This window comes from Gastrolobium bilobum, unplaced genomic scaffold, assembly GCF_033153095.1.
Source record: "Gastrolobium bilobum isolate Gb01-03AN ecotype WA unplaced genomic scaffold, APGP_CSIRO_Gbil_v1 utg5903, whole genome shotgun sequence".
Taxonomy (NCBI): Eukaryota; Viridiplantae; Streptophyta; class Magnoliopsida; order Fabales; family Fabaceae; genus Gastrolobium; species Gastrolobium bilobum.
This window is the reverse complement of record NW_026899498.1, coordinates 400989-428759: the sequence shown is the minus strand read 5'-3', so window position 1 is coordinate 428759 and position 27771 is coordinate 400989. Positions and strand designations below refer to the sequence as shown.

The window sequence follows — 27771 nt, the reverse complement described above, 5'->3', positions numbered from 1 at the left end:
GGCTCGTTTAGCACCCCTGCCTACATGGCACCATCCTTTGTTGGAATTCGTACGGTGTTTATATCTAATCGGGTCCCTCGTTCCACCCTACAAAAGTTGTTATCTCTTTGTCTTAATTTCCCCCCCCCCCCCCCCCCCCCCCCCCCCCAATATATTTAGTTGTTTTTTCAGTATAAAAAAATACACACACTGAATTTCCTCGCAAGGAATTAATATTAACTTAAGAGTAAGATTATTATTCTAAAATTGACCACCAAAAATGTCATTTTATTTATTTATCTAATATATAAAATATTAACAATATATATTAATTGACAGCAATTAAAAAATTTAATGTTTCTTTTAATATAAAAGATTAAGTTATCTCTTGTAATTTTAAAATGACACCATCTTAATTTTTTTAAAATAAAATATTTTAAAAAATCAATATTATCAATAAGAAGTAAAATTCTCAAAACACCTTATTTTTTATTTCAAAATCAATATATTTAGGTTAATTCCAAATTCAAAAACCGACATTATTTTTAGATTGTAGGAGATAAATTAATAAATAATTTACCGTACTACTCTTATACCACTAAGTAATTTTTAATTATATAATTTTTTTAAAAAGTTTCATATCAATTTAAATTTATTATATACTTTATTTATTTATATTATAATGCCTTACATAATATATTTTTTTTTTGGAAAAAGTGTTTGTCATTTTAAAAATGAGAAAGACACAAAATAATTTTTTTATTGAAATTTTAAATTAAAAAAAAACCATCCACTTTCTCCCCTCCATAATTTTTATTTTTTTTGTATTTACCTCTCTCCTAAAAATGACACAAGCAAAAAGCAAGAACCGCGTTTTTTCTTACGTATAAACTTTTTGAACATATGCATACGTGGGTGTGTAACAATAGAAAGTACGGAGTGTAATCAAAGAGTGTCATCGTCACAGCAGTGTCACAGCAGAAATTAGAATCGAGGGAAAAAATAAAAAGAAGAAGAAATTTCAAAACTAAAAAGGAACAGAGAGAACAGAGTGTCATTATTGAGCTGTGACTACCCTTTATCTTCTCGTTCCAACAGAACCTCCTCCACAGTCAGGTAAATTTCTCACCTTTTCTGCTTATTATCTCTACCCTTTTGTTTTTTTTATCCTTTTTGTTTTTGTTTTTGCTTTTGATTCATTGTTATTTGCCACGTTATTGTTCTTTTTTGTTTAATCACGTGTTTGCTATCTTTTTGTTTACTTTAAGGTTGTTGGTAATGCTATTGTTAGGTTTGTAGTGAGAAGAAGAAGGTGTTGTGGGGAATTTCTCATAGGTTTCTTCTGTGATGATGGCACACAACTTAACTGGGCAGCTTGTGGGTTCAGAGATACATGGGTTCCACACGTTGCAGGGTATGTACTTCATGCTTTTTTCCTCTCCTCCCTCCTTGTTTGCCTTTGAATTATGCTGATGTTTGGTTGAACCTCAAGCATCACCAAGTTTCAGTTTTGAGAATTACCCTCTTGTTCTCTCAATTTCTCATATCCTACTTTTCTTTTGTGGCCGAAATAAAGTTCTAGTTATGATATGATATGTGAAATTTTCGTTGTTTGTTGATTGGTGGCATCTGCAGCTAGTTTTTGGTACTAAAGGTGCAAGTGTGTGATTTTCAATGCAATCTAGGAGTCAAAAAGAAAGTGTAATCGGTTTAGATTGTTTCTCCAGGATCAAGTGTTAACTTTTCTTGTAATTCTGAAAAACAACTGGGGGTATGGGCTTTTGGAGATTACTCTGGCATTGGCTGTTGTTTGAACCTGATGAACTTCAAACATTTTTTGTGAGAACCAACTAACAACCATTCTTTGTCAACTTAATTAAGGGTACGGGCACCAGGGTACATAACAATTCCTCTATGTTTTGTGTTGTTTCCTTATATTAGAAGCCACTTTTTCCTTGTTTATAAACGAACTTAATATAGGGTTGAAAGAAACTTGTACTTTTTAAGATGGGGTTGAAAGGAAGCTGACAAAATATATATTCGCTATGCATTTCTGTTGCTATTTGCTTCCCACTGCCAATATTACCACTATTACCAATTGCTGGGTCAATGGTCAATGCATATTAATCATCTCTGTTGATTTGTCATCTCTAAAGTAATTTTTCATATATGGCCCAGAGCTGGATGTTGAGAACACTATGGAGGAAGCAAGAAGCAGGTGGCTTCGTCCCAATGAGATTCATGCCATACTCTCTAATTACAAATATTTCACGATCAATGTCAAGCCAATGAAGCTGCCCAAAAGTAATTATGTATTGCTATTAGCTGCAACTTGACGCTTGTAAAGTAGATATGCATTTTCATATAGACTGTTCTCTTCATATTCATTTCTGTCTCTTTTAACTTCTATTTCTTTATTTCCATCAAACATTTTGATTTTCTTGCTCCTGAGCATTTCATGATTTGCAGATTGTGTTGTAAATTTTGTAAATTTCTAGACCCTTCAATTCTTGTGGAAGCATTTCTTAACAAATAGTAAAAGTCATAAAAAAAAGTGTATGTACACATTTATGCATTGTTCAAGTGTATTTGCATGAATATAAAGCAATATAATGTCTGTATGATTGATTTCTGCATTGTTTCTATTAGAATATGAAAAATATCTCATAATATCTTGATTGTATCTAGGAGTAATTTTGGGCATCGTAGATTATCTTTTAGGATTGATTTCCATATATCTATATATTTCATGATTTGTTACCTTATTTAATTAGGGTTAGGAGTCTTATATTAGTATAAATAGAGCTTAGCGATTTATCTTTTGTATCCCCTCATAACAAATCCTTCATATCAAATTGTTAGATATGTTAATATAAAACCATCCATATGCTTTCACTTTAACAGTTTAAGCTTTTGAGAAAGCCAGTTCATGACACATATCAATATCGATTTCAAGTTATTCAATCTTTATTTTCTCTTTTCTTACTCCCCTACCTAATTTCCTATAATTTCAACCGTTGATTCATAGATCTGGTAGTGGATTTTTGATTAATTAGTTATTTTACATCTAAGTAACAAGTGTTAACCTTATTAAGAATTATATGATGTCAAACAGGACTTGGATCACCAGTGCTAATGTTAATATTACGACTTTTGTGTGTAATACAGGTGGTACTATTGTACTATTTGATCGCAAGGTGCTTAGGAACTTCCGAAAAGATGGGCACAACTGGAAAAAGAAAAATGATGGAAAAACTGTTAAAGAAGCCCATGAACACTTAAAAGTGAGGATTTTCATTTTCTTGAGTGATTATTTTAAGTTTTGTGGTACCAAGTAGCCTATTGAATTTAGTTTCTTGAACATGTTTTTTATTTATTTATTTATTTTGGGAAGGGGGGCATTTAATGGTTTCTCCTATATTGAATTTGGTCTTTTTTAATGGTTTCTCCTGTATTAATTTTGTTCTTTTTTATCGGTTTCATATGTTTTGTTATGCCTTCCTCTTTCCCTTTTAATTGGACTTTCTAAATGGTTTAATTGAAACTTCAGTTTTCTAGGGAGGCCAGTGGCATTGATTGATCAATGTAGCCAACTCCACCTAGTTGTATAAGGCTTGGTTATTGTTGTTGTAACCTATATCTATAGGGTATAATTTCTTATCTTTATGACTACGAGTTACTATGATATAAAGATGTTCAAATACTTCTCTTTTTCTGTTTATGTGTATTCTTAATGGAATAGAATGCTGTGACACAAATATGATGGACTATAGCAAGTATCCTCATAAGTATTAAGTTAGGTTAAATTTTGAAATAAGCCAGTAGGATTGGGTTAGTGGTGAGGGATTTGGGTAGTTTGCATGAAGTTATAGGTTCAAACCGCCTGCCACCATGTACTAAAAAAGGTTAAATCTTGAAATACTGGGATGTTCCTAAAGCTCCGTTGTGTATCTTACCAGTTTTATTGATATTGCAGACAATTCAATGTGCTTTCTTCCATGAGTGATGTTTTGTTGTTGGTAGTTCTGAGATTTACTAAGTTTAAATATAACTTCTGTTAGATTTAGGAGTATGAACTAAACTGTGTTTAATCTATATAATGCATTCTCTTTGCTTTTTACATCTACATTTTGTGTATAATATTTAGTCACATTTTTATATTTCTTTCAGGGTGACAATTGGGGAATAAATTATGTTTATTCTCTTAATGTTTTCACCAGATTACACTTTTTATTCTCTATGATCAACTTTTCTTCCGACAGTTTTTGTTATGCGTGATTTTAATGTTAGATTGATTCACTAATGATGAACGTGTCTGATTTTTTTACATTCTTTCTGGTCATTCTTTTTTCCCTATCAACCAGGTTGGTACTGAAGAAAGGGTCCACGTATATTATGCACATGGCCAAGATAACCCGAGCTTTGTCCGTAGATGTTATTGGTTGCTTGATAAGTATGTATATCAATGTTAGCTTGACTTTTAAGGTCCCAATTCCAATATGTTATGCATGTTTGTATTTCTGAACTATGAATTAGTAATGGTGATTATGTATTTCTTGCATTTTTTTTAATTTGTTAAACATAGACTAAAAAGAAAGTTGCAAACAGTAATGTGATAGGCCCCCTTAACTAAGGTATATTCTAGGAGGAATAAGGTGGGAGACAGGGGATCAGGGGTCATGAGGAAAACAACAAGGAAATCATGAAGAATATTCACGTTGAGGACCTGTAGCTTTATCAAATGGACAGTTGGCAAAAAGAGAATGGGTCAGAGGAGAGTTCTATTAAGGGGGAGTATAAGGTGTAGTTAGGAAAGAATTAAGGGTGGTTTTGGGTTGGGCCGAAGCCGGACCCTCGAAGATCTTGCATAGCTCTCTTTTTTACCTCACTGTATTTCCTAATTTTCATGAATCAGTATACTGTCTCTGGACTGATACCTTGTTGATATCAATTCCAGAGCTCATATACAGACGGTTTATACATAAAAATACAGATTCAGTTTCAGATATGTGACATAATATGACTTACAATTTTTTTATTATTTTCTTTTCAGGACTCTGGAGCATATTGTCCTTGTTCATTATCGAGAAACACAGGAGGTTGTGGTTATCATTTTCATTCTTCATTCTTCCTTCTTCCTCTAAAAAATTTGACTCCACCCCACAAACAATGACTAAGATTTGCTATGTGCATGTTGCTTTGCCCGATAGAAAGACCATATATGTTTACCATCACATGTCTAATCATTAGTCAGTTTGTGATATCCTTAGATCAGTTTTTTAGTCTTTTAGGCAGTCAAGCATGTCTGAACGCACAAAAATTATGGCTGAGAAAAATACCTCACACCAATCATGTTTTTCAATTGGTTTGGTTGGAAATTTCATTTATTCTCTATATAAATTACACATGTTCTGTTTGTTTTGTTGGGTTTTGTGAATCATCTTGTGTAGTGTTGTTTACCATTGCATGCGTTTGAGGGTATCCCAGGTTTGAAAAAAAAAAAAAACTCCTTTAAAGTGAATTTGTCTCAAAGTGAGCTAGTAACGGTTTTATCCACCCTTAAATTTTAGTGGGTTAAGATTACGGTGCAATTTAAATCAAATCAAGGGTGTGTATACCCCTTACTTGCTTACTTTAGAAACAAACTCACTATTGAGGAACCTTGTCCACCAAGTCCCACGTTGGTTATGTGCCATTTATGTTTTACTATTTGATCTACTTAACGAATAAAATATGGTTTTTTAACCTTCATTAGTTTGTGGTTTATGATACAGTTGCAAGGTTCTCCTGTCACACCTGTAAATTCGAATTCAAGTTCTGCCTCTAATCAAACCACACCGTGGATTTTATCAGAAGACTTAGATACTGGGACCAATAGTGCTTATGCTGATGGTGAGAATAACTTTTAGTTAATTGCAGTCTATCTTCTTACAAGTTATACACTTGAGGCTATCAATATTGAAAGGCTTATTACATTTCTTGTAATCGGGATCTGTTATACAGATGATACGGGTTTGTTACTAAAAAATGAGAAGCAGAATAATATGTTAATAAAAAAGAATATGTGTGATGTTCATGACTTTATACATTACACATTTTTATTCTATTCACTCACCATTTTTGTATTCTGCCCATCTTTCCAAAGGAACCCGTAAATAAGAGTCTTATTGTTAATTGGTTACAATCCTATGTATATTTGGTTACTATTGTTGCCGCCATAGATACTGTTGCTTTCTTTCCTTGACTGTAGATATATTCTCATCCCTTGTTCTGTTTTGGAGATAAACAGGGCTTAATAATTTAACAGTCAAAAGTCATGACCTGAGGCTTCATGAGATTAATACACTTGAATGGGATGAACTAGTGGCTTTAAATGATAACACCTCTACTATACCTAATGGAGGTAATTGTTTGTGCTTTAGCAGAACCAGTCGCTTGTTGGGAAAGAACCTTATTATTTTGTACTTTATATAATTATATCTAACTTTTGTCAGGCAATGTTCCATGTTTGGATCAACAAAATCAAAGTTTACTGAATGACAGCTTTGGCAATGTAAGATAACATTATCTTTCTTTCATTTATGTTTATTATTCTGCTCTATGTTGTGCTTTCTCATTTATGTTTTGTGGATGGGGTCATGGGGCCATTAGTCCCTTGAAGTGTTATTTTAGATTTTATTAGAGAGAAAAGAAGTAAAGCACAACTTGGGGGAGGATAAGATATACTCTGAAATTAAAAAGAGCGAGGAAAAAGAAAGATTCAAGAATGCGGCAAGGCTACCTAATCTCTTGGCGTATTGGAAATGGAAACTCTCTTGAAACAGCCTAAAACAATGCGCCAGAGAGAGATGTAAAACACCTCCCTATTGTAAAGCAAAATATAAGGACAAATAGAGAACCTTAAAATGCAGGCATTCTTTTCTAACCAAAGAGCAGCAAAAGCTGCACACAGCCACAAAAGCTTCACCTTCTTGTTGTTAGTCCTTTTTTTTGGGTAATCATCACTAACCATATATCAAAAGCCACATCCATTTGAAAAATGAAGGCCTTGAAATGATCTTGAAGGCATGGTTGTGTGTTATTCATTTTTGCACTTTTTATTTGTTTTTGTGGTGTTCTCTTGGGTCATCAACTCAATTGTTCCAATTTACTGAGATTGATGGAATTAGGTGGATTGTGTTCGAAGGTTAAATCCCAAATCTGTGGTGTCCAAATCAATCTCATTTATGCTGACTGATTCTTGTGAGTTATCTGTACAAATTAATAGCTGTAATTTCTCGAAACTAGATTTTTTCTTCTTATTTTTGTTCCTTAATTATAGGGTTTGGTTGATTCCTTTCACATAAATTTTAAGTGGTTCTAGTGAAGAAATTAGAAGAGATATTCAGTACCATCTCTGAATTTGTTCAGAGTATAATATCTTCTGCACTTATATGTGTGCAATCTAAACTAAATTGTATTATATCAATTGACAGTAAAAAGTAAAGAGCAAAAGACAAACCCTAGAACACAAGGTTTCCCAACTTACAAGGGTAGAGGTGAGGGTTGAATGTACACAGCCTTATCTTTGCATTTTTGCAAAGAGGTTGTTTCCCAGATTCGAACCCATGACCTTCTGGTCAGATCATAAGTAACAACCTTACCATTGCTCCGAGGCTTACCTTCAATTGACAGTAAAAAGTATCGATAGGTAAAACATATAAGGTTATTGTTAGTATAGATAAATTTGTGTAGCTCTAATTTAGATCTTGGGGACTTTCTAATTCTTTCTTCTCCCTCTTCTCTCTTTTTTTGTTTCTTTCTTTATTCTAATGATGCTTGCTTTGTATTAGCTGCTCTTGTAACCTATATAGGGTTTTTATCACCAGGTAGCCAGCAATACTTCTGCAGAAATTCCTTCTTTTGATAATTTAACTCAGCCAATTTCTGGGAGCTATAGTGTCCCTTACAGTTCTCCAGAAAGTGTTGGTCTTCAGAGGAATTGTCCTATCTCTTTGGGTGGTGTTGATTCCTTGGACACTTTGGTCAATGAAGGCTTGCAAAGTCAGGACACCTTTGGAATGTGGATAGACAACATCATATCTGACACACCATGTTCTATAGATGAATCAGCTCTCAAACCCTCAATTTCTTCATCTATTCATGAACCTAATTCGTCGTTGGTGATGGATAAACAGCAATCCTCTCTGCCAGAATATGTATTTAATCTCACTGAGGTGTCCCCTGGGTGGGCATCTTCCACTGAGAAAACAAAGGTCTCCTTTTGCTTTTCTGTTATGTCTAATTGCTAGTAATTATTTTCTGTTATAATTATATCCTTTCCCACTAAATGTGATATTTGGTTTTTTAGTTGATTTCTCAGCATTTTTGTTCAATCTTGACAAGGCTGTGGAATTCCAAAGCTTTAAACCACGGAATCTAAAATTCCATGAAAATAATAATATGCACTGTGAGTTCTTTTTCAATGTTAAAAATAAAAATAAAAAATAAATCTGTGGGTGTCATGAGTAGTACTTTGGCTACAAGTATACGTATATACATGCGTGTGTGTATTGTAACTTAAAAGACTTCACAATAAATGCTTGTCTTATGATCGATTCATATGTTTTTTTTTTGGATAACATCGATTCATATGTTCGCTACCATTGTTTTGCAATTATAACTAGATATTTTATCTCTGTTTACTTATTGCAGGTCCTGATTACTGGATTATTTCATAATGACTATCAACACCTTGCAAAGTCTAATCTACTGTGTGTCTGTGGTGAAGTAAGTGTTCCTGTAGAAATTGTTCAGGTCGGGGTTTACCGATGCTGGGTATCGCCACACTCTCCTGGATTCGTGAATCTCTATATGAGCTTGGATGGCCATAAGCCTATTAGCCAAGTTATAAATTTTGAATATCGTACACCTATTTTGCATGACCCTGCTGCTTCTATGGAAGAGAAATGCAACTGGAATGAGTTTCTACTTCAGATGAGGCTTGCTCATTTGCTCTTTGCCACACAAAAGAGCCTTGATATTTTCTCTAGTAAAGTATCACCTAATGCACTGAAAGAAGCTAGAAAATTTTCCTCCAAAACTTCATTTATTTCCAAAAGTTGGCAATATTTGATGAAGTCAACTAAGGACAATACAACTCCATTTCCGCAAGCAAAAGATGACTTGTTTGAAATTGCATTGAAAAACAAACTGAAGGAATGGCTTTTGGAACGAATTGTCTTAGGCCATAAGACTGCTGAATATGATGCGCAAGGCCAAGGTGTAATTCATTTATGTGCAATTTTGGGATATACTTGGGCTGTTTCCTTATTTTCGTGGTCAGGCTTGTCGCTGAATTTCCGGGACAAATTTGGATGGACAGCTCTTCATTGGGCAGCATATTATGGAAAGTATGATACACGGACACCCCACTTGTTTGAACAATTAGCATTGCTGCAACCACATTGACCTAAAAATCGTTTTCTGACATGGCTTAACTGTTCAGTTTCTTTTTTCCCTAATCATAAACAGACATAAATACAACCTATGTGATTTTATCATGAAATTGGGCAAAGAAGGCTGTCCATATAGTAATACTTTATATGCATTTTTTTCCTTTTAATCTAGTTATGAACCTCAACGAACTTTTCATTGTTTATGTCAGAGATGTAATATAAAAACATTCATGTACCTCTGCCTAATTGCTTAAACTTCCGGAGAGTTGGTTCATGACAGTTTATTTTATTTAAAATGTGTGTCTGCAGGGAGAAAATGGTTGCAACTCTGTTGTCTTTTGGGGCAAGGCCAAACTTGGTCACAGATCCAACTCCACAAAATCCTGGGGGATGTACTGCTGCTGATCTTGCTTATATGAAGGGATATGAGGGCTTAGCCGCTTATCTTTCGGAAAAGTCTCTGGTTGAGCAGTTCAATGACATGAGCTTAGCTGGAAATATCAGTGGCTCTCTGGAAACTAACACTGCTGATCCAGTAAATTCTGAGAACCTTACTGAGGACCAGCTGTACCTAAAGGATACGTTGGCAGCATACCGAACAACTGCTGAAGCTGCAGCACGCATACAAGCAGCGTTTAGGGAGCACTCACTAAAATTGCGATATAACACAATTAAAGTTTGTAGTCCTGAGGATGAAGCACGCCAAATAGTAGCTGCAATGAGGATTCAACATGCCTTTCGCAACTTTGAGACAAGGAAAAGGATGACAGCTGCTGCTCGGATCCAGCATAGATTCCGTACCTGGAAGTTCCGTAGAGACTTTCTCCACATGCGCCGTCAGGCTATTAAAATCCAAGTACGAGCTACTCTTGCTGTTTGTTATTGTTAAACAGACCTGAATAAACATTTGTTATATTGAAAATTGATTTCATTTGTTTGAGTCATGTTTTGGACTGATTGACTGCGGATTCTTGTCAATTGGCCCAAATCTTAAATGGCTTGTTCCACTAGTTATGAGGGCAGTGATGCTCATCTAAGCACTTTTAGTGACCATACATCTGAGCTTAACAAGTCAATTGCTTTTCTTCCTCATTGACTTAAGTAATTTTTACCAGTTTGTAAAGAAGCTAACAAAATGGACAATCAAGGCAAAGAAAGGTTACACTTAAAATCAGAATCTGACATAGAGCTTATAGACGAGAGAATGTTGATGTAGTACCACTCGAGAGTATTGGTTCTAGGAACGAACTTCTTAGCTTACTTTCTTTCCCATCTAGTCATATCTTAACAAAATTTCTAATGCCTAATTGTTGAGCTAAGCACCTTCACATCTCTGCCTTGGCAGTGAGACCATTGAAATGCAGTTGTAAACGGCAATAGAGACACTTGGAAGTGTTATTTTCAATTTTTGTTGGGTAGGGGATAATTTATCTATCAATCTATGTATCTATCATTTATATACGTGTGTATGAATTTGTTTCTTGTTTCCTTTTGCTTTTTCTTGGCTCATAGGAGGTCCACTGCACTGAGTATATATTACAGGAGATTAGTCCTTTCTCTACTTTCTAAAGTCTAAATTATAAAACCTAGCAACTATAGAAGGTGTAATTCAATTCCGGGTTTTCAGGGATGAGACCAACAAGTTGTGTTCACTACGAAGTTGCATCTTCTTGAGTTGTTAACTTGTTATTGTAATTTACACCCTGGAAAAGATTAATGGCATACATTTTCAATGCAGGCTGCTTTCAGGGGCTTTCAAATGCGGAAACACTATAAGAAAATTATTTGGTCTGTTGGAGTGCTTGAGAAAGCAATCCTGCGTTGGCGTTTAAAGAGAAAAGGGTTCCGCGGGCTGCAGGTTAATCCTGTCCAAGAAATGAAAGATGAGGAGGAAGAGGAAAGTGATGTAGAAGAGGACTTCTTTAGGACTGGTAGGAAACAAGCTGTAGAACGTGTTGAGAGGTCTGTGGTACGTGTACAAGCCATGTTTCGCTCTAAGAAAGCACAAGAAGAGTATAGGAGGATGAAGCTTGCCCATAATCAAGCAAAGGTGACATATATATATATGTATGCAAAATGGTATTACTATGCTTTGATTTGATTTAGTTTAACATGTTTATTTACTCGATAGAATTGCTTTGTACAGCTGGAACTGGAATTTGAAGAATTTCTCAATTCTGAAGTAGACATGTTAACAACAAGGACATAGCTTCCCAAAACAAGGTTCCCATAAAAGGTTTTTATTTTTGTGATGTAGTCAACTCCTTAGACTCCTGTAACAAAACTAGTGTGATAGGTTGGTTGCCTTTTTTGGTATAGCCTGTAAATAGTGTAAATTCCTTAGTGTTGATGTGAATCGATGACCCTTTCAAATTGATTTAATATCTTGAATGGGTTATGTATGAACCTTAGTTGTGTAATTTGAGCTCGCTCTATTGTGGATGCTTCTGATGCAAAGATCAAGTCTGTAACTTAAATAACTAGATTTGAATAGACATAATTACTGTCAGAACTCAGAATATGTATCATCTCTACTCCTAAATCAACTAAATTGACTGATTTTCATTACTTCAGCACTTGCCTTAAATATATATTTTAATTAATCTAAAATTATAAAATAATTTTTAGATTGCCTTTGACTAAAATACAGAGAGGTCCGTTATAACCTTCCGATAATTTTCCTAATACTTGATAAAAAAAATTAAATGAAAACGTTGATTCATTTAACAATTTCACAACATGAAATGCATCCAATATTTTCTTTATTTAATAGTAAAAAAATTCAATGATTACAGCCCATGGTTTCTGTTTGACCATTATTTCATGGGCTGGTATTAGAAAGCCCATTTCACGTCTCCTGATGAAGAAGGCTATTGGGCCTTGTTTCATGGGCTGGTATTCACTTAATTCATGCCTATCTTACTCTACACTTCCCCCCCTCCTTTAATAATATTCTAACAAACTAACTAACCCACTCATCACTTGGAGGCCCATGACATGTGCAAAGCAAGTACAAGTTACTAAATTTTTCTTGCAAGACTGATTCAGGTTTTAATTCTTAAAAGTGCTGGGAGAGGTAGGGTACAGCAAAAACTCCCTCTTACACGCTCCATAGCCAAGTCAATTCATACCTCTTATATCTATGCATAATTTATCACATTGAGGCCATACTTTATTAGTTCTAAAATTTTAGTAACCAACGTAGGCTGCAAAAACATATAGAAACAAATAAGCCTCATAACAAAGTAAGAGTAAAACTACGACTGAACTTTCCAATTTACATGGGCAGTAACGCATAAAAACAAACAAAGCACTATGTTGAGATTGCATCAGCATGATGATAATCAACAACTAGGAGGGCACTATGTTCCCCTATTTGATGTACTGAGAAAGCCACTTAAAGCCTTCCCCATATCCCATCTTGCGAACAATACTGCACATGAACACTTCTAGAGGACGGAGATTGGAGTCTGTCAGATTGACCTTGCCCTTGCCTGTGGTGAAGTTAGTCAGGCCCATATTATACCGCAACTCATCCTCTGATGCAGCATAAGGTAGGTCGATTTTGTTTCCAAATATAAGGAATGGTACATTTGCCAGTGACTCATCAAATAGAAGAGCATCCAGTTCGTTCTTTGACTCTGGAAATCTTTCCTTATCATATGCATCAACCAGGTAGACCACAGCATCCACCTGCATGTTGTAAAATTCACAGTTAACATTCATGTCCCATCATAGGAAACAATCAACAGTGCATATTAGGAGAATTTAAAAACCATTGAAAAGAACTTCGGTTTGGAAAGAGAACAAAAATAAGTTTATATACAACACAATAGCCACGATCTGAGGAAACCATATATTCCTTGCTGATGTTACCAGGAAGTATTCTCTTGAACATCCTTTTTGTAATAACAAAAACTATAAAGCAAGGTTTTCTTCTCCAATTTTTCCACCTAATTGCCTATTTTTGCAACAAGGAACTGAAGAAATTCAAGATGTATGGACTCTTATTTTCTCCAAAAAAATGAGAGAGAGAGAGAGGACTCTGATCTGTGACGGGAAAAAACAATTTCCCCACAGATAAGGCTACATTCAAGGATGAGATAGGTTTTAAAACTTAAAAGGTCTAATGTGAGGTAAAACTCAAATGTAGTTTCAATTGTTTGTCCAGATTTCTTCCTTCATAATGGAATTCACACAACTATATTATTCTTCTCCGAATCAATAGACATGAGATAAAATAATACACATTACATATCCAAACCAAGTTGAAATTCAGCTTACAGATTCCCACATACCTCCCAAGTTTAAAGGACTGTCAAGATTAGCTCACAGCAAACAACACAATGAATTATGCTCACAAACATTTTGATATGAAAAGGATCATGTGTTACAACCATAAAATCCATTAAATCATAATAACCGAAACTTGCATTAAAAATAAATAAATAACATAATGTATTTATAAGAATGAAACTAAAAAAGAAGCAGAAACAAACCTTAGCATAATAGTCCCTCCAAACTCTACGAGCAATCTGGTGACCACCCAAATCGAAGGCCTTGAATTTAATCTTCCCAATACTCAACTCCTCCGAAGTTGGGTATTGAGTAGGTTGATGCTGAACTAGTCTCTGCAAAATTTCAAATATCTCAACAACTGCTTCAATATACATGTATACAATTTACAAAGGTAGATTAACATTACGAAAAAAGAATAAAAACCTCATCTTTGAGCATGTGAAGCAAGGTGGTCTTGCCAGCATTATCTAACCCTAGGAATAATATCTTCGCCTCCTTTTGCCACAGACCCAGGGATGATAAAATTCCATAGAACCAATCAAAAAGAAACATTTTTGTTTTTCGGAAACTAACGGAATTACGACAAAAAAAAAAAGTAGCTACAAGGACAATAAAAAGTATCAGCCGGAGAGTGGGAGCCGCCGACGAGTTCGCCGGAAAATGCAACCGGCGAAATGTGTATGAACTTTTTTCCTTGGTTTGGATTTTTGTGGAGAGATATTTTGGAATTTATATTGGTGGAGACTGGTTACCGGTGTGGCAAGTGACGGAGCAGTACAATTTTGTAGGCATTTGATTGGCTCAAACGCGTCATTGGGTTTGACAGGATGCTTGCGTGGAATAAATGCAGAAGAATATATGTAATGATTTTGTTGTAGAAATAAATAGTCAAAAGTGTCAAACATATAGAAAATTTGAACAAAACAAAATAACACCTTACAAGTAAATTTGTTGTCATTTATCAAAGAATTAAAGTATGGGATGAGTTAATATTGTAACCTTCCTCTCTCGAGTCGGTTCAATTAACATACATATGATATAAACAAAAATAGTGGAAGACTTAACTTACGAAAATACGAGTTAACTTTTTCTTTTTCAAATTAGGCGTAAACGAAAATCGGACAGAGTAATCTCTGTAAATCGGACAGCTGGAGATTTTCCAATCCCACTCCCAAGAGTTCCTGATAGACAGTTTAAACAATATATATCTCAAGAAGTACCAGTCATGCAATCCAATACATAACATAACTAAATACTACATAGTCATATCATCATGCCTGAATACATAAATGTACGTGTATCGAATATGAACACTATGCAACAATACATCTTTTCCAAAAATACGTCTAGAACAAATAGTAGCCTCCGGTCACCCAGAACTCCACATCCTCATACTATTACCTCTAGCTACAGTTAGTGTCCTTGTCCCATGAGGCTCTTCAACTAACTGTGTTCCTGAAATCATATCCCTAAACGGGGTTAGAGACGAATCTCTAGTAAACTCCAGGTTTATGGAAAACTCTTCATACCCTGGGCTCACTTCCTGCATGACAGTCAGATACATAATATACAAAACATCATATAAGCAATTATCATAACTGAACAAAGCATATATACATATCTTATCAAAAACATACGCAGTCATTCCCAAGGGATGACCCCAAGCGGAAATCAACGCACGTAACAAATATCATTTCCAAAAATCATCACAATACTCACATCAGAACAAAACGTGTTATATCAGAGACGTACGCAATCGTTCCCAAGGAATGACCCCAAGCGAAAATCAACATACGTAACAAATATCATTTACAAAATCATCATACATATCCCATAAAACATGTCATATAATCAAATATCATAACTAAACAAAACATATACACATATCTTATCAGAAACGTATGCAGTTATTCCCAAGGGATGACCCCAAGCGGAAATCAACGTACGTGTTCCCAAGGGAGTACCCCAAGCGGAAACAAAAACATATCAGATATGTACACAGTCAATCTCTAGGGATGACCCCAACCAAAACATATCTTCACTGAGTAAAACATATATACAGATCTTATCAGAGACGTACGTAGTCATTCCCAAGGGATGACCCCAAGCGGAAATCAACGCACGTAACAAATATCATATACAAAAATCATCACAATAATCACATCAGAACAAAACATATCATATCAGAAATGTACGTAGTCATTCCCAAGGGATGACCCCAAGCAGAAATCAATGTACATGTTCCCAAGGGAGGACCCCAAGCGGAACCAAAAATATATCAGAGATGTACACTATCAGTCCCGAGGGATGATCCCAAGTAGACATCAGTGCACATAGGATCAATGGCCAAAGATCATCACATAACAGAGTGTACACAATCAATCCCAAGGGAGGACCCCAAGCGGAAATCAGTGAACATGTTCCCAAGGGAGGACCCCAAGCGAAACTCAACATATAACAGATATATACACAGTCGGTCCCAAGGGAGGACCCCAAGCGGACATCGGTGCATAAACAAATCAATATCCAGAAATCATTACATAAATCATATCGAAACATATCAAAGTAAACACATCAAAACATATCAAATTAAACACATCAAAACATATCATATCACATCATCATATAGCTCTATATGAATGCATCTATATCATATATCTCATACATATCATACAACCTGACCACAGTCCGTACACTATGGCGGAACACAAAGTAGGAGCGAACCCATAAACATAGAGCTTACCTTTTGGAGCTTTACAATTTTCTTACTTGAAGAACAAGCTACTTATCTTGCTCCACGAGAATCCAAACGTTCATAGTCCCTAGGTACACCTAGAGAAGGAATTCACACAAAATCAATAAAATGATCCTATGCCATGATCCTTACATAAGGCATACATTTTATCACTTATTTTTGTTTCTTTATATTTTTGCCAATCCTATGCCAATTTACAAGTCGAGACCATGCCTTTATAATTTCCTTTAATTTAACATTTTATAATCGTTAATGTTCCCTAAATTAACTAAGTACCCACAAGAGAATTTCAAACCTTTTTCATGCCATTTTTCTCCATAAGGTTGTGGGTACACATAAAGGGAACCAATATTTCTTTCAACAATTTTTCAAGTCATTTCACTTCTTAAACTCGTCAATTTCATGCATTGGAAGCTCCACATTTTATTAAAATAAAATGTAACTTAATCTATTCCAAAATCCCTCTATAGGTCGAAATCTCCAAGGAAACTTCCAAGGATTCTTTTCTTTTACAATTCATTTTCTTCACTTAAATTGCAACTTGCACATACTTAGGCATGTATCCATGATAACTCTCCCAAATGAGAGTTAATTTATTACTTTTATGATGAATTTATTGCATAAATTCCATATAAAGTGTCTTAATTGCATGATAATTGAGCTAAATGTTGCATATTCATGATTAAGTTCTTTGAGATGACTAAGTATGGAAAATAAGACAATATCCCTTGATTTTGTGTAAGAAAAGATGACTTGTTGAGTGTTTGTCTTTGCAGAAAAAATTGACGTAGGAATGCTGTAGCAGAGAAGCTGAAGAAGTAATGATATAGCAAGCGCTACAGCATGACAGCGTGGACAAAGGGACAATCGAACTTTTGAATTTCAAAAGTTAGTTATTCTTCAACAATACACCAGCAAGCAAAGGAAGTTTCTGAAGATTTAATCCAGAAATCACAAGGGTCAAAGACAAATTCAAAGATTGAATCTTATCCAAATCCCAAAGAACAAGGACAACAACCTTGATTCGGTCAACAACATTAGCAGAAGAAATCCAAGAAGATAAAAAACTTATCCAAATAAGTGCCAACAAATCCGAAAATCCCAAGAATCAAGGACAACAAACTCAGCTCATACTCGGTCAACAACAACATTGGCACAAGGATTCTAAGAAGATCAAGATTCTATCCAAGCAAGTGCCAACAGCCCAAGAATTAAGGATACGATAAGGCTGTAGCAACTGGATTCATGAATCTCCACTCTTAATTCCTAAAGCCCAAAGCCGAACCATTTTTCCTATTTAAGAAGAGCTCCTCCACGAGTTAAAACATAGTTCAAAACACAGTTAGAGAGGTTCAAAGCTCAAAAGGTCAGAAGCAAGGAGGAGAGTTTTAGAGAGAGAAAGAGAGAAGTTCTTGGAGGAGGAGAAGCAGCGCTGGAGCAGTGCTGGAGCAAGGCAGTGACGACGGCTTCCTACAACAATTGTTTTCATCTTCTTTTCTGTTTTCCAATGAAGTCTACCTTTCTTTTCTTTGTTTTAATTAATTCCATCATGAGCTAATTTGCTCCATAGGTTAGGTTATAAAGTACCTATGCTGTAACATTGAGATGTATGCCTAAACTTTGTTTATGTTAATGTTTAATTAGTTATTCAACGAGTTTGCTTAATATTATTCACGTGTGCATGTCGAGAGATACATATGTGATATTGAGGAGGTTGGGACCGAGAGGTTTCCGAATCCAGACCCTTGTTGAATTGTGTGGATTAATTAAGTTAATTTAACTTAATTAAGTTGTGGGTAGAGAGATCATTCACACCACATAACCTAGAACTTGAACTTAAACAATTCAGTGATTAGTTTGGCCATAGAGATGTGGGAATTAGTTGTTGAGTATATATGTTAGGTTGGCCAAAAGCCCCAGCACACCTTAGTGTTCGGTTACTAGTTAGCATTGACATAGCATCGTTAAAGCATCAGATCAGTATTGCTGTCTCAGGGAAATTGATCCTGACCTATATTTCATCCATCATCTTAATACCTATTATTTTAGTTTCTTGTTTTCTTATTATTAGTTGTCTTTTACAAAACCAACAATCATAATCAATCACTTTACTCACTTTCTTCACCTAAATAATCATTACTTGACACTTATCTCCGTGGGAACGATAATTGGACTCACACATCCCTTTATTACTTGTGACACGTGCACTTGTGTATTTGTGTGGAAGATTTAAATTGATTACAATTTGCACAACAAGTTTTTGGCGCCGTTGCCGGGGATATTTATAAAGTTGTTTTTATTTTAGTGAAGAAATTTTCTTTCTTTTATATCATTTACCCTTCTTGCTTACTGTTTTCAAGGTGTTAATTGCAGCGTATGAGCAGTTCTTCATCAGAGCAAGAAGCATATTTTGATCCTGAGATTGAAAGAACATTTTGAGCAAGAAGGTGACAGCAAAGACGTATCAATCCTACAGCAACACCTAACATGGCAGAAAGGATAAGGATGGGCATGGAAATAACAACGAAGGTCCAAATCAGGTTGAGATCCCAATCAGAGCACATGCAATTCCTACGCTCAACAATCTGCATTCTGGAATCGTTCAACCTGCTGTAGCAGCAGAGAATTTTGAGCTGAAGCCAGTGATGTTTCACATGTTGTAGACCATTGGTCAATTCAATGGCCTGCCTAGTGAAGACCCTCACCTTCACCTCCAGAATTTTATTGATGTAGCAGACACTTTCAAAATAAGAGGAGTTATATCCGATGCGCTAAAGACCCAGTTGTTCCCATATTCCCTCACCAACAAAGCTAAAGCATGGTTGAATTCTTTACAACCACAGTCAATCCGAAGTTGGGAAGAGTTGCAGACAAATTTTTATTGAAGTTTTTCCCTCCTATGAAGGCAGTCCAATACAGGAATGATATATCAACCTTCAAGCAATTGCAAGACGAAACATTTTATGAGGCTTGGGAGAAATTCAAAGATCTGTTGAGGAAGTGCCCAAATCATGGCATTCCCGAATGGATTCAAATGGAGACATTCTATAATGGGCTCAATGGACCAACAAAGAGCATGGTCGATGCATCATCTGGAGGAGCCCTATTAAAAAAAACATATACAGAAGCATATGCAATATTGGAGAAGATGGCAGTCAACAACTATCAGTGGCCCGTAGAAAGATCAAGTTTAATACAAAAAAAGGCTGCTGGAGTTTGGGAACTGGATGTTGTATCAGCACATATTTCAGCTCTTAACAACTCTATTAAGACGATGAGTCTGTCTGCTGAAGCAAACCAGTCAATGCCCTCACTGATGCTATATCATGTGTTTTCTGTAATGGTCTCCATATCTATGATAACTGTCCACAAAACCCTCAATCTGTTTGTTTTATAGGTAATTTCAACAAGAACAACAATCCATATTCAAATACCTATAATCCCGAATGGAGGAATCACCCAAATCTTTCCTATTCACAAGGACAGCATCATGGACAGCAGCAAGGACAACAACAATTGTCCTCAGACACAGCAGGAAGGTCATATAAAGCTCCATATCCTCCCGGATTCACGCAGCAGCAGCATCAATCCAGACAGCACACTGATACATCAAATACGCTGAAAGGAATGCTGAAAGATTACATGACAAAGAGTGATGCTATAATTCATAATCAAGCTGCATCAATCAAGAATTTGGAGACTCAAGTAGGTCAATTGGCAGAAGCACTTCGAAGCATACCTCAAGGAAATTTGCCAAGCAACACTGAAGTCCCAAAGAAAAATGGAGCAGTGCAAGTCAATGCTATATCACTGCGGAGTGGTAAGGCCGTAGATGAACCAGAAGTCATAAAGAACTACCACGAGCAGAAACAGAAAGCATTGGACCAGGTTGAAGAAGGGAAAGTTGTCGAAGAGGTGGAAACTAATGATCAACCCAAAGAACCTCAAGTTGTTGGCACTGAGAGTATTGCTACATCAAAGCCACAACAAGGTCAGACCGTCAGCAAGGCAACAAGACCACCACCACCCTTTCCTCAAAGATTGCAGAAGAAAACTGATGACAAGCAGTACAAGAAATTACTTGACGTCCTCAAACAGTTGCACATTAATGTACTCTTGGTTGAAGCTCTTGAGCAAATGTCAAGTTATGCAAAATTCATGAAGGACATCTTGGCAAAGAAGAGGAAGCTGGAGGAATATGAGACAGTAGCTCTCACCCAAGAAAGTAGTCAATATTACCTCAACAAATTACCACCAAAGCTAAAAGATCCAGGGAGTTTTACTATTCCTTGTACTATTGGTAACCAATACGTAGGCAATGCATTACTAGATCTAGGTTCAAGTATTAACCTTATGCCTAATAGTATTTTCAGGAAACTTGGAATAGGAGAAGCACGTCCAACTACTGTCACGTTGTTGGTGGCTGATAGATCAATAACTCATCCAGAAGGAAAAATTGAAGATGTATTGGTAAGAGTGGATAAGTTCATTTTTCCTGCTGACTTTATTGTTCTTGACTTTGAAGCAGACAGAGAAGTGCCCATCATTTTGGGAAGAGCATTCTTAGCCACTGGACGAGCATTAATTGATGTTGAAAAGGGAGACTTGACCATGCGAGTCAATGATGAGCAAGTTACGTTCAACGTACTCAAAGCCATGAAGTATCCTGAACAAATGGAAGAATGTGCTAGCATAGACACCCTTGACGCAGTTCTGCTACAGCAACTTAAGCAGCAAACAGAAGCAGAACCATTGAATATTGCTATAGCAGAGGAATGTGCAGAAGATGAAAAGGAAATACAAGAGTGCCTTGCATGGATGAATTCCCAACCAGTAAGGCCTTACAAAGAGAAACACTTTGAATCTCTTGGACAAAGAGCGATAAAGACACTCAAACCATCCATAGAAGAATCTCTGATCCTTGAGCTCAAACCACTACCCCAGCATCTGAAATATGCGTATCTAGGAGATGGAAATACTTTACCTGTTATTATCTCATCTTTTCTCTCTGATGCAGAAGCTGAGAAGTTACTACTAGTTCTAAAGGAGCACAAAAGAGCCCTCAGATGGAGCATTGCAGACATAAAGGGAATCAACCTTACATTATGCACACACAAAATATTGTTGCAGGAAGGCTATAGCAGCACTGTGCAGCCTCAAAGAAGGCTGAATCCTGTGATGAAAGAAGTTGTCAAGAAAGAAGTGATTAAATGGCTTGATGCAGGGATAATATATCCCATCTCAGATAGCCAATGGATAAGTCCTGTGCAATGTATACCAAAGAAAGGAGGAATCACAGTTGTGAAGAATGAGAAAAATGAGCTTATACCAACAAGAACTATGACTGGATGGAGAATATGTCAGGACTATAGGAAGTTTAATGATGCTACAAGAAAGGACCACTTCCCCCTGCCATTCATTGACCAAATGTTGGACAGGCTAGCAGGGAAGGAGTTCTATTGCTTCCTAGATGGATATTCGGGCTACAACCAGATTTGTTAGAATATATTAAATATGATTAGATATGATTAGTCTGTAATTATGCTGAGTAGTCTGTAATTATGCTGATTGTATTAGTCTGTTATTATGATGATTGTAATTAGGTCTGAGCCTTTCACTTAAAGCCTATTAGAGTCTCTATATATTGTAACTCTCTGAATTAGATCAATACTCACAGAATATTATTTCAAATGTTCCTCTCTTCTCTCTCACTTTCTCGTTATTTAACATGGTCTGAAGATCAAGACAAGACCACATTTACTTGCCCATATGGAATATTTGCCTTTAGAAGGATGCCATTTAGATTATGCAATGCTCCAGCAACCTTCCAAAGGTGTATGATGGCAATATTCACGGATATGGTGGAGAATTTTGTGGAAATATTCATGGATGATTTCTCGGTCTTTGGGGAATCATTTAAATCTTGTCTTGAGAATTTATCAAAGGTACTCAAGAGATGTGAAGAGACTAATCTAGTGTTGAATTGGGAGAAATGTCATTTCATGGTCAAAGAAGGTATAGTCTTGGGTCACAAAGTATCAAAAGAAGGATTAGAAGTGGATAGAGCAAAGATATCCACGATTGAAAAGCTGCCTATACCCATTAATGTCAAGGGAATCAGAAGCTTTTTGGGACATGCTGGATTCTATAAGAGGTTCATCAAGGACTTCTCAAAAGTTTCCAGACCGCTATGCAGATTGCTAGAACAGGATACCTGCTTGGTCAAACCGAGAGCTGCTCGGGAATATCTTTTCAGAGAGCAAGAGTGCAGAGTAATAATCAGGATTGCCAACAGGAGCAATCTACTCTGACTAAGAGCAACCCTCTTCAACTATACGCAAGCGTACGTGTCAAGCAATATAGGGTATTGTAGCCCCAGATGTATCGTCCACAGGGAGCAGTTGTGAAGTAAGAAGCGCTAAAGGAAACTTAATTTGTAAAATGGAGCAATAAAAGAAAGTACTATTCTCAGCTAAGCTTCACAAAGAGCAATCTCTGGGCAGCTAGTTAAACAATGTTAACCATTCTGGACCAGATGAGAGCAGTGAATGACTTAGCACAGTCATCGAATAAAAAGGCATCAATTTAAGTAACTTCAAGAGCAATCAACGAAATGAAAGTAAGAGCATCAGCTGGTAAAACACAGTTCAGTTATCGTGAGGAAAAGGTTGTGATAGAAGTTTGAGTTAAGATGAATTTCAGAAAAAGTCAAGTAGGTGTTACGGGTTCCATGTTTTCATCCCTTTGGTTAACCCTACTTGGTAGCATAGTTTATAAGTGGATTTTGCTCATTCCCTTGCTTTGCTATAGGTAAGCAGAGGGTAAGGTCTTACTCTCCACGTTACTCCATAGTACTTGGAGTTATATTCAAGGAAACCATGTTGCCTTCTCAAAAGAGCATGGATTCACATGGCAGTGCTCCCCATTCTAGGTGTTTCTCCCTCCTTTCTTCAAACTAAACTACCCCAGGATCTTGATAATGCTCCACACACCTTTGTCAGTGTTTCATCAACCGAGTGGTCCCGGGATGAGGTTGTCAGCCCAAAGGGTTTCACAAAATCAATAAATTAAACCAAAGAGCAACTCAAAATGCATTTATAAAATATGTGTTCCTTACAAAGTTATCCTAAGACAAAAGGAATTACTTCTATGGAACCCTCACCTACTTAGAGGAAGTTAGCTCCTAGTGAGCATTTTTACAAAAAAAAAAAAAAACAAAGAAAAATAACGAGTCCTAGGATGGGCGCTGATCCCCTTTCATGAGGATTGCTTGTTCCTTTTATAGGGTTCTTCATTTGATCTCCATTGTTCCTTTCATCAAGGGTTGTGCTTTGTTTAAATCCTCTGCAATGGTAGCTTTGCTTTCTGCCAGCTTGGCCTTAAATGGAGATGGTCCCCCTTGCTTTTGGCTCCCTTTGTGAGTAGGAGTATCGGATTCAGGGAGGCACCTCCACTCCTTCTGCTGCAGCTGACGTGGCTGCTTTTGATTGCTCAGCTCCTTTGCTTTCGTACTGTAGCAGAGATAGCACCTCCACCTTCTCTGATGTGGCTGACGTGGCGGCTTCTCATTGCTTCCTTTGACTGCTGTTGTACTACAGCATGTTTTTCTTTTCCTTTCTGCGCAACACTCCTTCTTCTCTCTTCATTTCGTGGTTCCTTCTGATGGGCCTTAGGTGTTCTGAACAAAGCAAACTAACCCAATAGTCATATGTGAAAAAGATAATGTTAAATTTGCTCCAGGTCTACCTTAATTCCCACTTTCGGTATTGCTCTGGTCCACTATTCAAAACAGTTGCTCTATATGGAAAGAAGAAGGTTGAAAGGAGTGATTTATAACCAAACATGGGTTTTGTGGAACAATTTACACTTAATGGGCCTCAACTTTTGAGGACCATCAATACCCCATTCATAGTTGATGATCAATGCAAGACAACATTTGAAGAATTGAAGCAGAAGCTTGTTACAACACCCATAATTGTTGCACCAGATTGGACTGCACCATTTGAAATCATGTGTGATTCTAGCGAATGTGCCATTGGTGCAGTGCTAGGTCAAAGAAAAAATACGATGTTCCATCCTATCTATTATGCTAGCAAAACACTTACAGGGGCACAATATAATTATACAGTCACTGAAAAAGAACTTTTATCTGTTGTTTTTGCATTTGAAAAGTTCAGATCTTATTTATTTGGTGCTAAAGTGACTGTTTTTACTGACCATGCAGCCATTAAATACTTGGTGGACAAAAAGGACTCCAAACCAAGATTGATACGGTGGATTCTTTTACTTCAAGAGTTTGACTTGGAGATTAAAGATAAAAAGACACAGAGAACCAAGTTGCAGACCACCTATCCAGGCTGGATGATGGAAGGTCAGAAGTAGATGAAGAACCAGTGAAGGATGAATTCCCAGATGAACAGCTGTTTGCTATTGACTATGCTATAGCACCATGGTATGCTGATATAGCAAACTTTCTGGCGAGTGGAATAATGCCAAATTATAAGAACTCACAGCAAAGAAAGAGGTTCATTCATGATTGTAAGTACTATCTTTGGGATGAACCATACTTATTTAAGAGAGGCCCTGATCAAATCTTGAGAAGATGTGTACCAGAAGAAGAGATGCAATCTATACTTGAACATTGTCACTCATCTCCCTATGGTGGCCACTATGCTGGAGTCAGAACAGCAGCAAAGGTGCTGCAATCAGGTTTTTACTGGCCCTCTTTATTTAAAGACTCACATACTTTTGTTTCAAGTTGTGATAGGTGCTAAAGAACTGGAAATGTATCAAAGAGACATGAAATGCTTCTCAACCCTATTTTGGAAGTTGAACTATTTGACGTTTGGGGGCTAGATTTCATGGGACCATTCCCACCTTCATCTGGAAATCAATACATTTTGGTGGCAGTGGACTACGTCTCTAAATGGGTAGAAGCAGCAGCATTACCCGCCAATGACTCCAAAGTGGTTTGGAAGTTCTTTAAAAAGAATATCTTCACAAGATTTGGCACACCAAGAGAAATCATAAGTGATGAAGGAAGCCATTTCTGCAACAAGCAATTTGAACACCTTCTGGCCAAATATGGAGTAAAGCACAAGATTGCTACAGCATACCACCCTCAGACCAGTGGTCAAGTTGAAGTGTCCAATAGAGAAATCAAGAGGATCTTGGAGAAGGTGGTAAACCCTTCAAGGAAGAACTGGTCATTCAGATTGGATGATTCATTATGGGCATATAGGACTGCCTACAAAACAGCATTAGGTGCATCTCCATACAGAATTGTCTATGGCAAGGCATGCCACCTACTTGTTGAGTTAGAGCATAAAGCATACTGGGCTATATCAAAGCTGAATCTGGATGAACAAGTAGCTGGACAGAAAAGAATGCTACAGCTAAATAAACTGGAAGAATTTAGAATGAATGCATATGAAAATGCCAAACTTTACAAGGAAAATATGAAGAAATGGCATGATAACAAGATCCTTCCAAGGGTATTTGAGCAAGGTCAGCAAGTCCTTCTATTTAACTCAAGGCTCGAGCTCTTTCCAGGCAAGCTAAAATTGAGGTGGACAGGACCTTTTAATGTTGCACATATGTATCCCCATGGAGCTATTGAAATTATGATTGAAAAAGATGGGAGCACGTTTAAGGTTAATGGACAAAGGCTGAAGCACTATTGGGGAGATCAAAATGTCAAGGAGACAACCATTATCTCCTTGACTGAGCCGAGTTGAATCCAATGAGAAGAAGTCAGGCTGAAGACTATAACAAAAGCGCTTTTGGGAGGCAGCCCAAAATTTAATTAGGAAGTTTTTAATTTAAATGAATTTTAATTTCAGTATTTTAAATTATTGCAATTTTAAATTTCATATTTTCAATTATTAGAATTAGGATAAATTAGTTTCATTTTCTTTTTAATTTTTAATTTTCTTTTTAAGATGTTTTGCAGGGAGAAAAATGGTGTTGATACCCATTAAAAAAAAAATCAGGAACCAGGCTGTAGCACAAGGTCGTGGGAAAAATCAGGCAAACCCATAGCATTTGGGTTGGAATAAAGAATCGGGCCAAGCAAGCTTTGTGCCCAATTCAGACGCATCAATTAAAGTCAAAGAGATGTACAGCAGGCCCAACGGTAAGATTTTCAGAGGCTGCCACATCATCACTAAGCTGTAACAATGCAACGGTTAAAAACTCAAGGGAATGGATGAAACGAAACAACTGTCAGAATCCTGATGCAACACCGTTCAATCCACCCAGCTACCAACAGTGAACCGTTGTGACCCCTTGTGCATTTTCACCCTAATATAAAAGCCAGGTTCCATATTTTCTACCTCCATTATCGTGTGTTCAATTTTCTGAGTAAAAAATTCTCTCTTCCAACTTCATCTTCAAGAAATTCTTGCAAAAACTCAAGCCACAGCAAAGGCTTGAGTTTGGAGTCCCCCAACCTCGTTTCTTTCCTTCACCCGAGGCAACCAAACTGAGTTTGGACTGGAGCAATGGAGACCCCAAGCACCCGAAGTGGAAAAATTAGGGCAAGACCCAGTGGGAGCAGCTCTCAATCAGAACCGGTCCCCTCTTTTTCCACCGAGCGAGCAATGAAAGGGGTCAGATCATGCTCAAGCGGACACCATCACCAGACAAGGGCTTTGTCAAGGAATCTCTTGACTCTAATTCATACCATTCCTATATTTCAGTCATCATCGAGGCTCACCAATGGAAGACCTTTTGTTTACATGAGCAAGATGGTGTACTCCCCATCGTCCGAGAGTTCTATGCCAATATGCCCCAAGGAAGACCTTCGAAACTGGAAGTGAGAGGGAAAGCTGTACCTTTTAGTGCAGCCACTATTCAAAAAATCTATAATCTGCCAAAGGTTGTGGATGAGTTCTATGAGAGGAAGAACACCCCTGAACAAGAAAAATTGCAAGAAGTGTTGGAAGAATGCTGCAGGCCAAGAACCGAGTAGACCGTTCCACCCCAGCAGCATATGTCATTTTCAAGAACCACACTTAGGCCCGAGGCTAGAGTGTTGTATCATTTTCTGAAAAACAGACTGATGCCTACGTGTCATACTGAGACGGTTTCAAAAGATAGAGCAATCTTGCTCTGTTGTTTGTTAGATGGAAGACCTATTGATGTAGGCCGAATTATTCATTCTGAAATCTTGGCTTGTGCCAAGGCTGACAGTTGTTATTTGTGGTTTCCAGGTTTGATAACTCGTTTATGCAGGAAAGCCAAAGTACCAAAAGGAGAAAAAGAAGAAGAACTGGAAGAGAAGGTTAAGAAAAAAGATGA

General features: G+C 36.8%; 2 protein-coding genes, 1 non-coding gene and 1 pseudogene across 3 annotated transcripts; 2 read left to right on the top strand and 2 right to left on the bottom strand.

Annotated features, from left to right (window-relative positions):
- The first annotated feature begins 1146 nt into the window (after nt 1-1146).
- On the top strand, nt 1147-11959 carry LOC133290677 (calmodulin-binding transcription activator 5-like). The gene is made up of 13 exons (XM_061488806.1): nt 1147-1393; nt 2158-2283; nt 3148-3263; nt 4344-4432; nt 5033-5078; nt 5754-5871; nt 6269-6382; nt 6474-6532; nt 7848-8234; nt 8674-9371; nt 9726-10272; nt 11155-11466; nt 11563-11959. The coding sequence occupies exons 1-13, from the start codon at nt 1327-1329 to the stop codon at nt 11623-11625; spliced, it is 2742 nt and encodes a 913-aa protein (XP_061344790.1). The 5' UTR covers nt 1147-1326; the 3' UTR covers nt 11626-11959.
- A 627-nt stretch (nt 11960-12586) lies between these two features.
- On the bottom strand, nt 12587-14401 carry LOC133290720 (GTP-binding protein SAR1A-like). Its single transcript, XM_061488857.1, has 3 exons — nt 14139-14401; nt 13916-14047; nt 12587-13109 (listed from the first exon to the last, which is right to left on the bottom strand). Exons 1-3 carry the CDS (start codon nt 14265-14267, stop codon nt 12789-12791), a joined length of 582 nt encoding a protein of 193 aa, XP_061344841.1. The 5' UTR covers nt 14268-14401; the 3' UTR covers nt 12587-12788.
- A 4887-nt stretch (nt 14402-19288) lies between these two features.
- On the top strand, nt 19289-26207 carry LOC133290689 (uncharacterized; annotated as a pseudogene).
- Nucleotides 19384-19488, bottom strand: LOC133290728 (small nucleolar RNA R71). Its single transcript, XR_009748715.1, has one exon. It is a non-coding gene; the product is annotated as a small nucleolar RNA R71 (small nucleolar RNA).
- Nucleotides 26208-27771: the final 1564 nt, after the last annotated feature.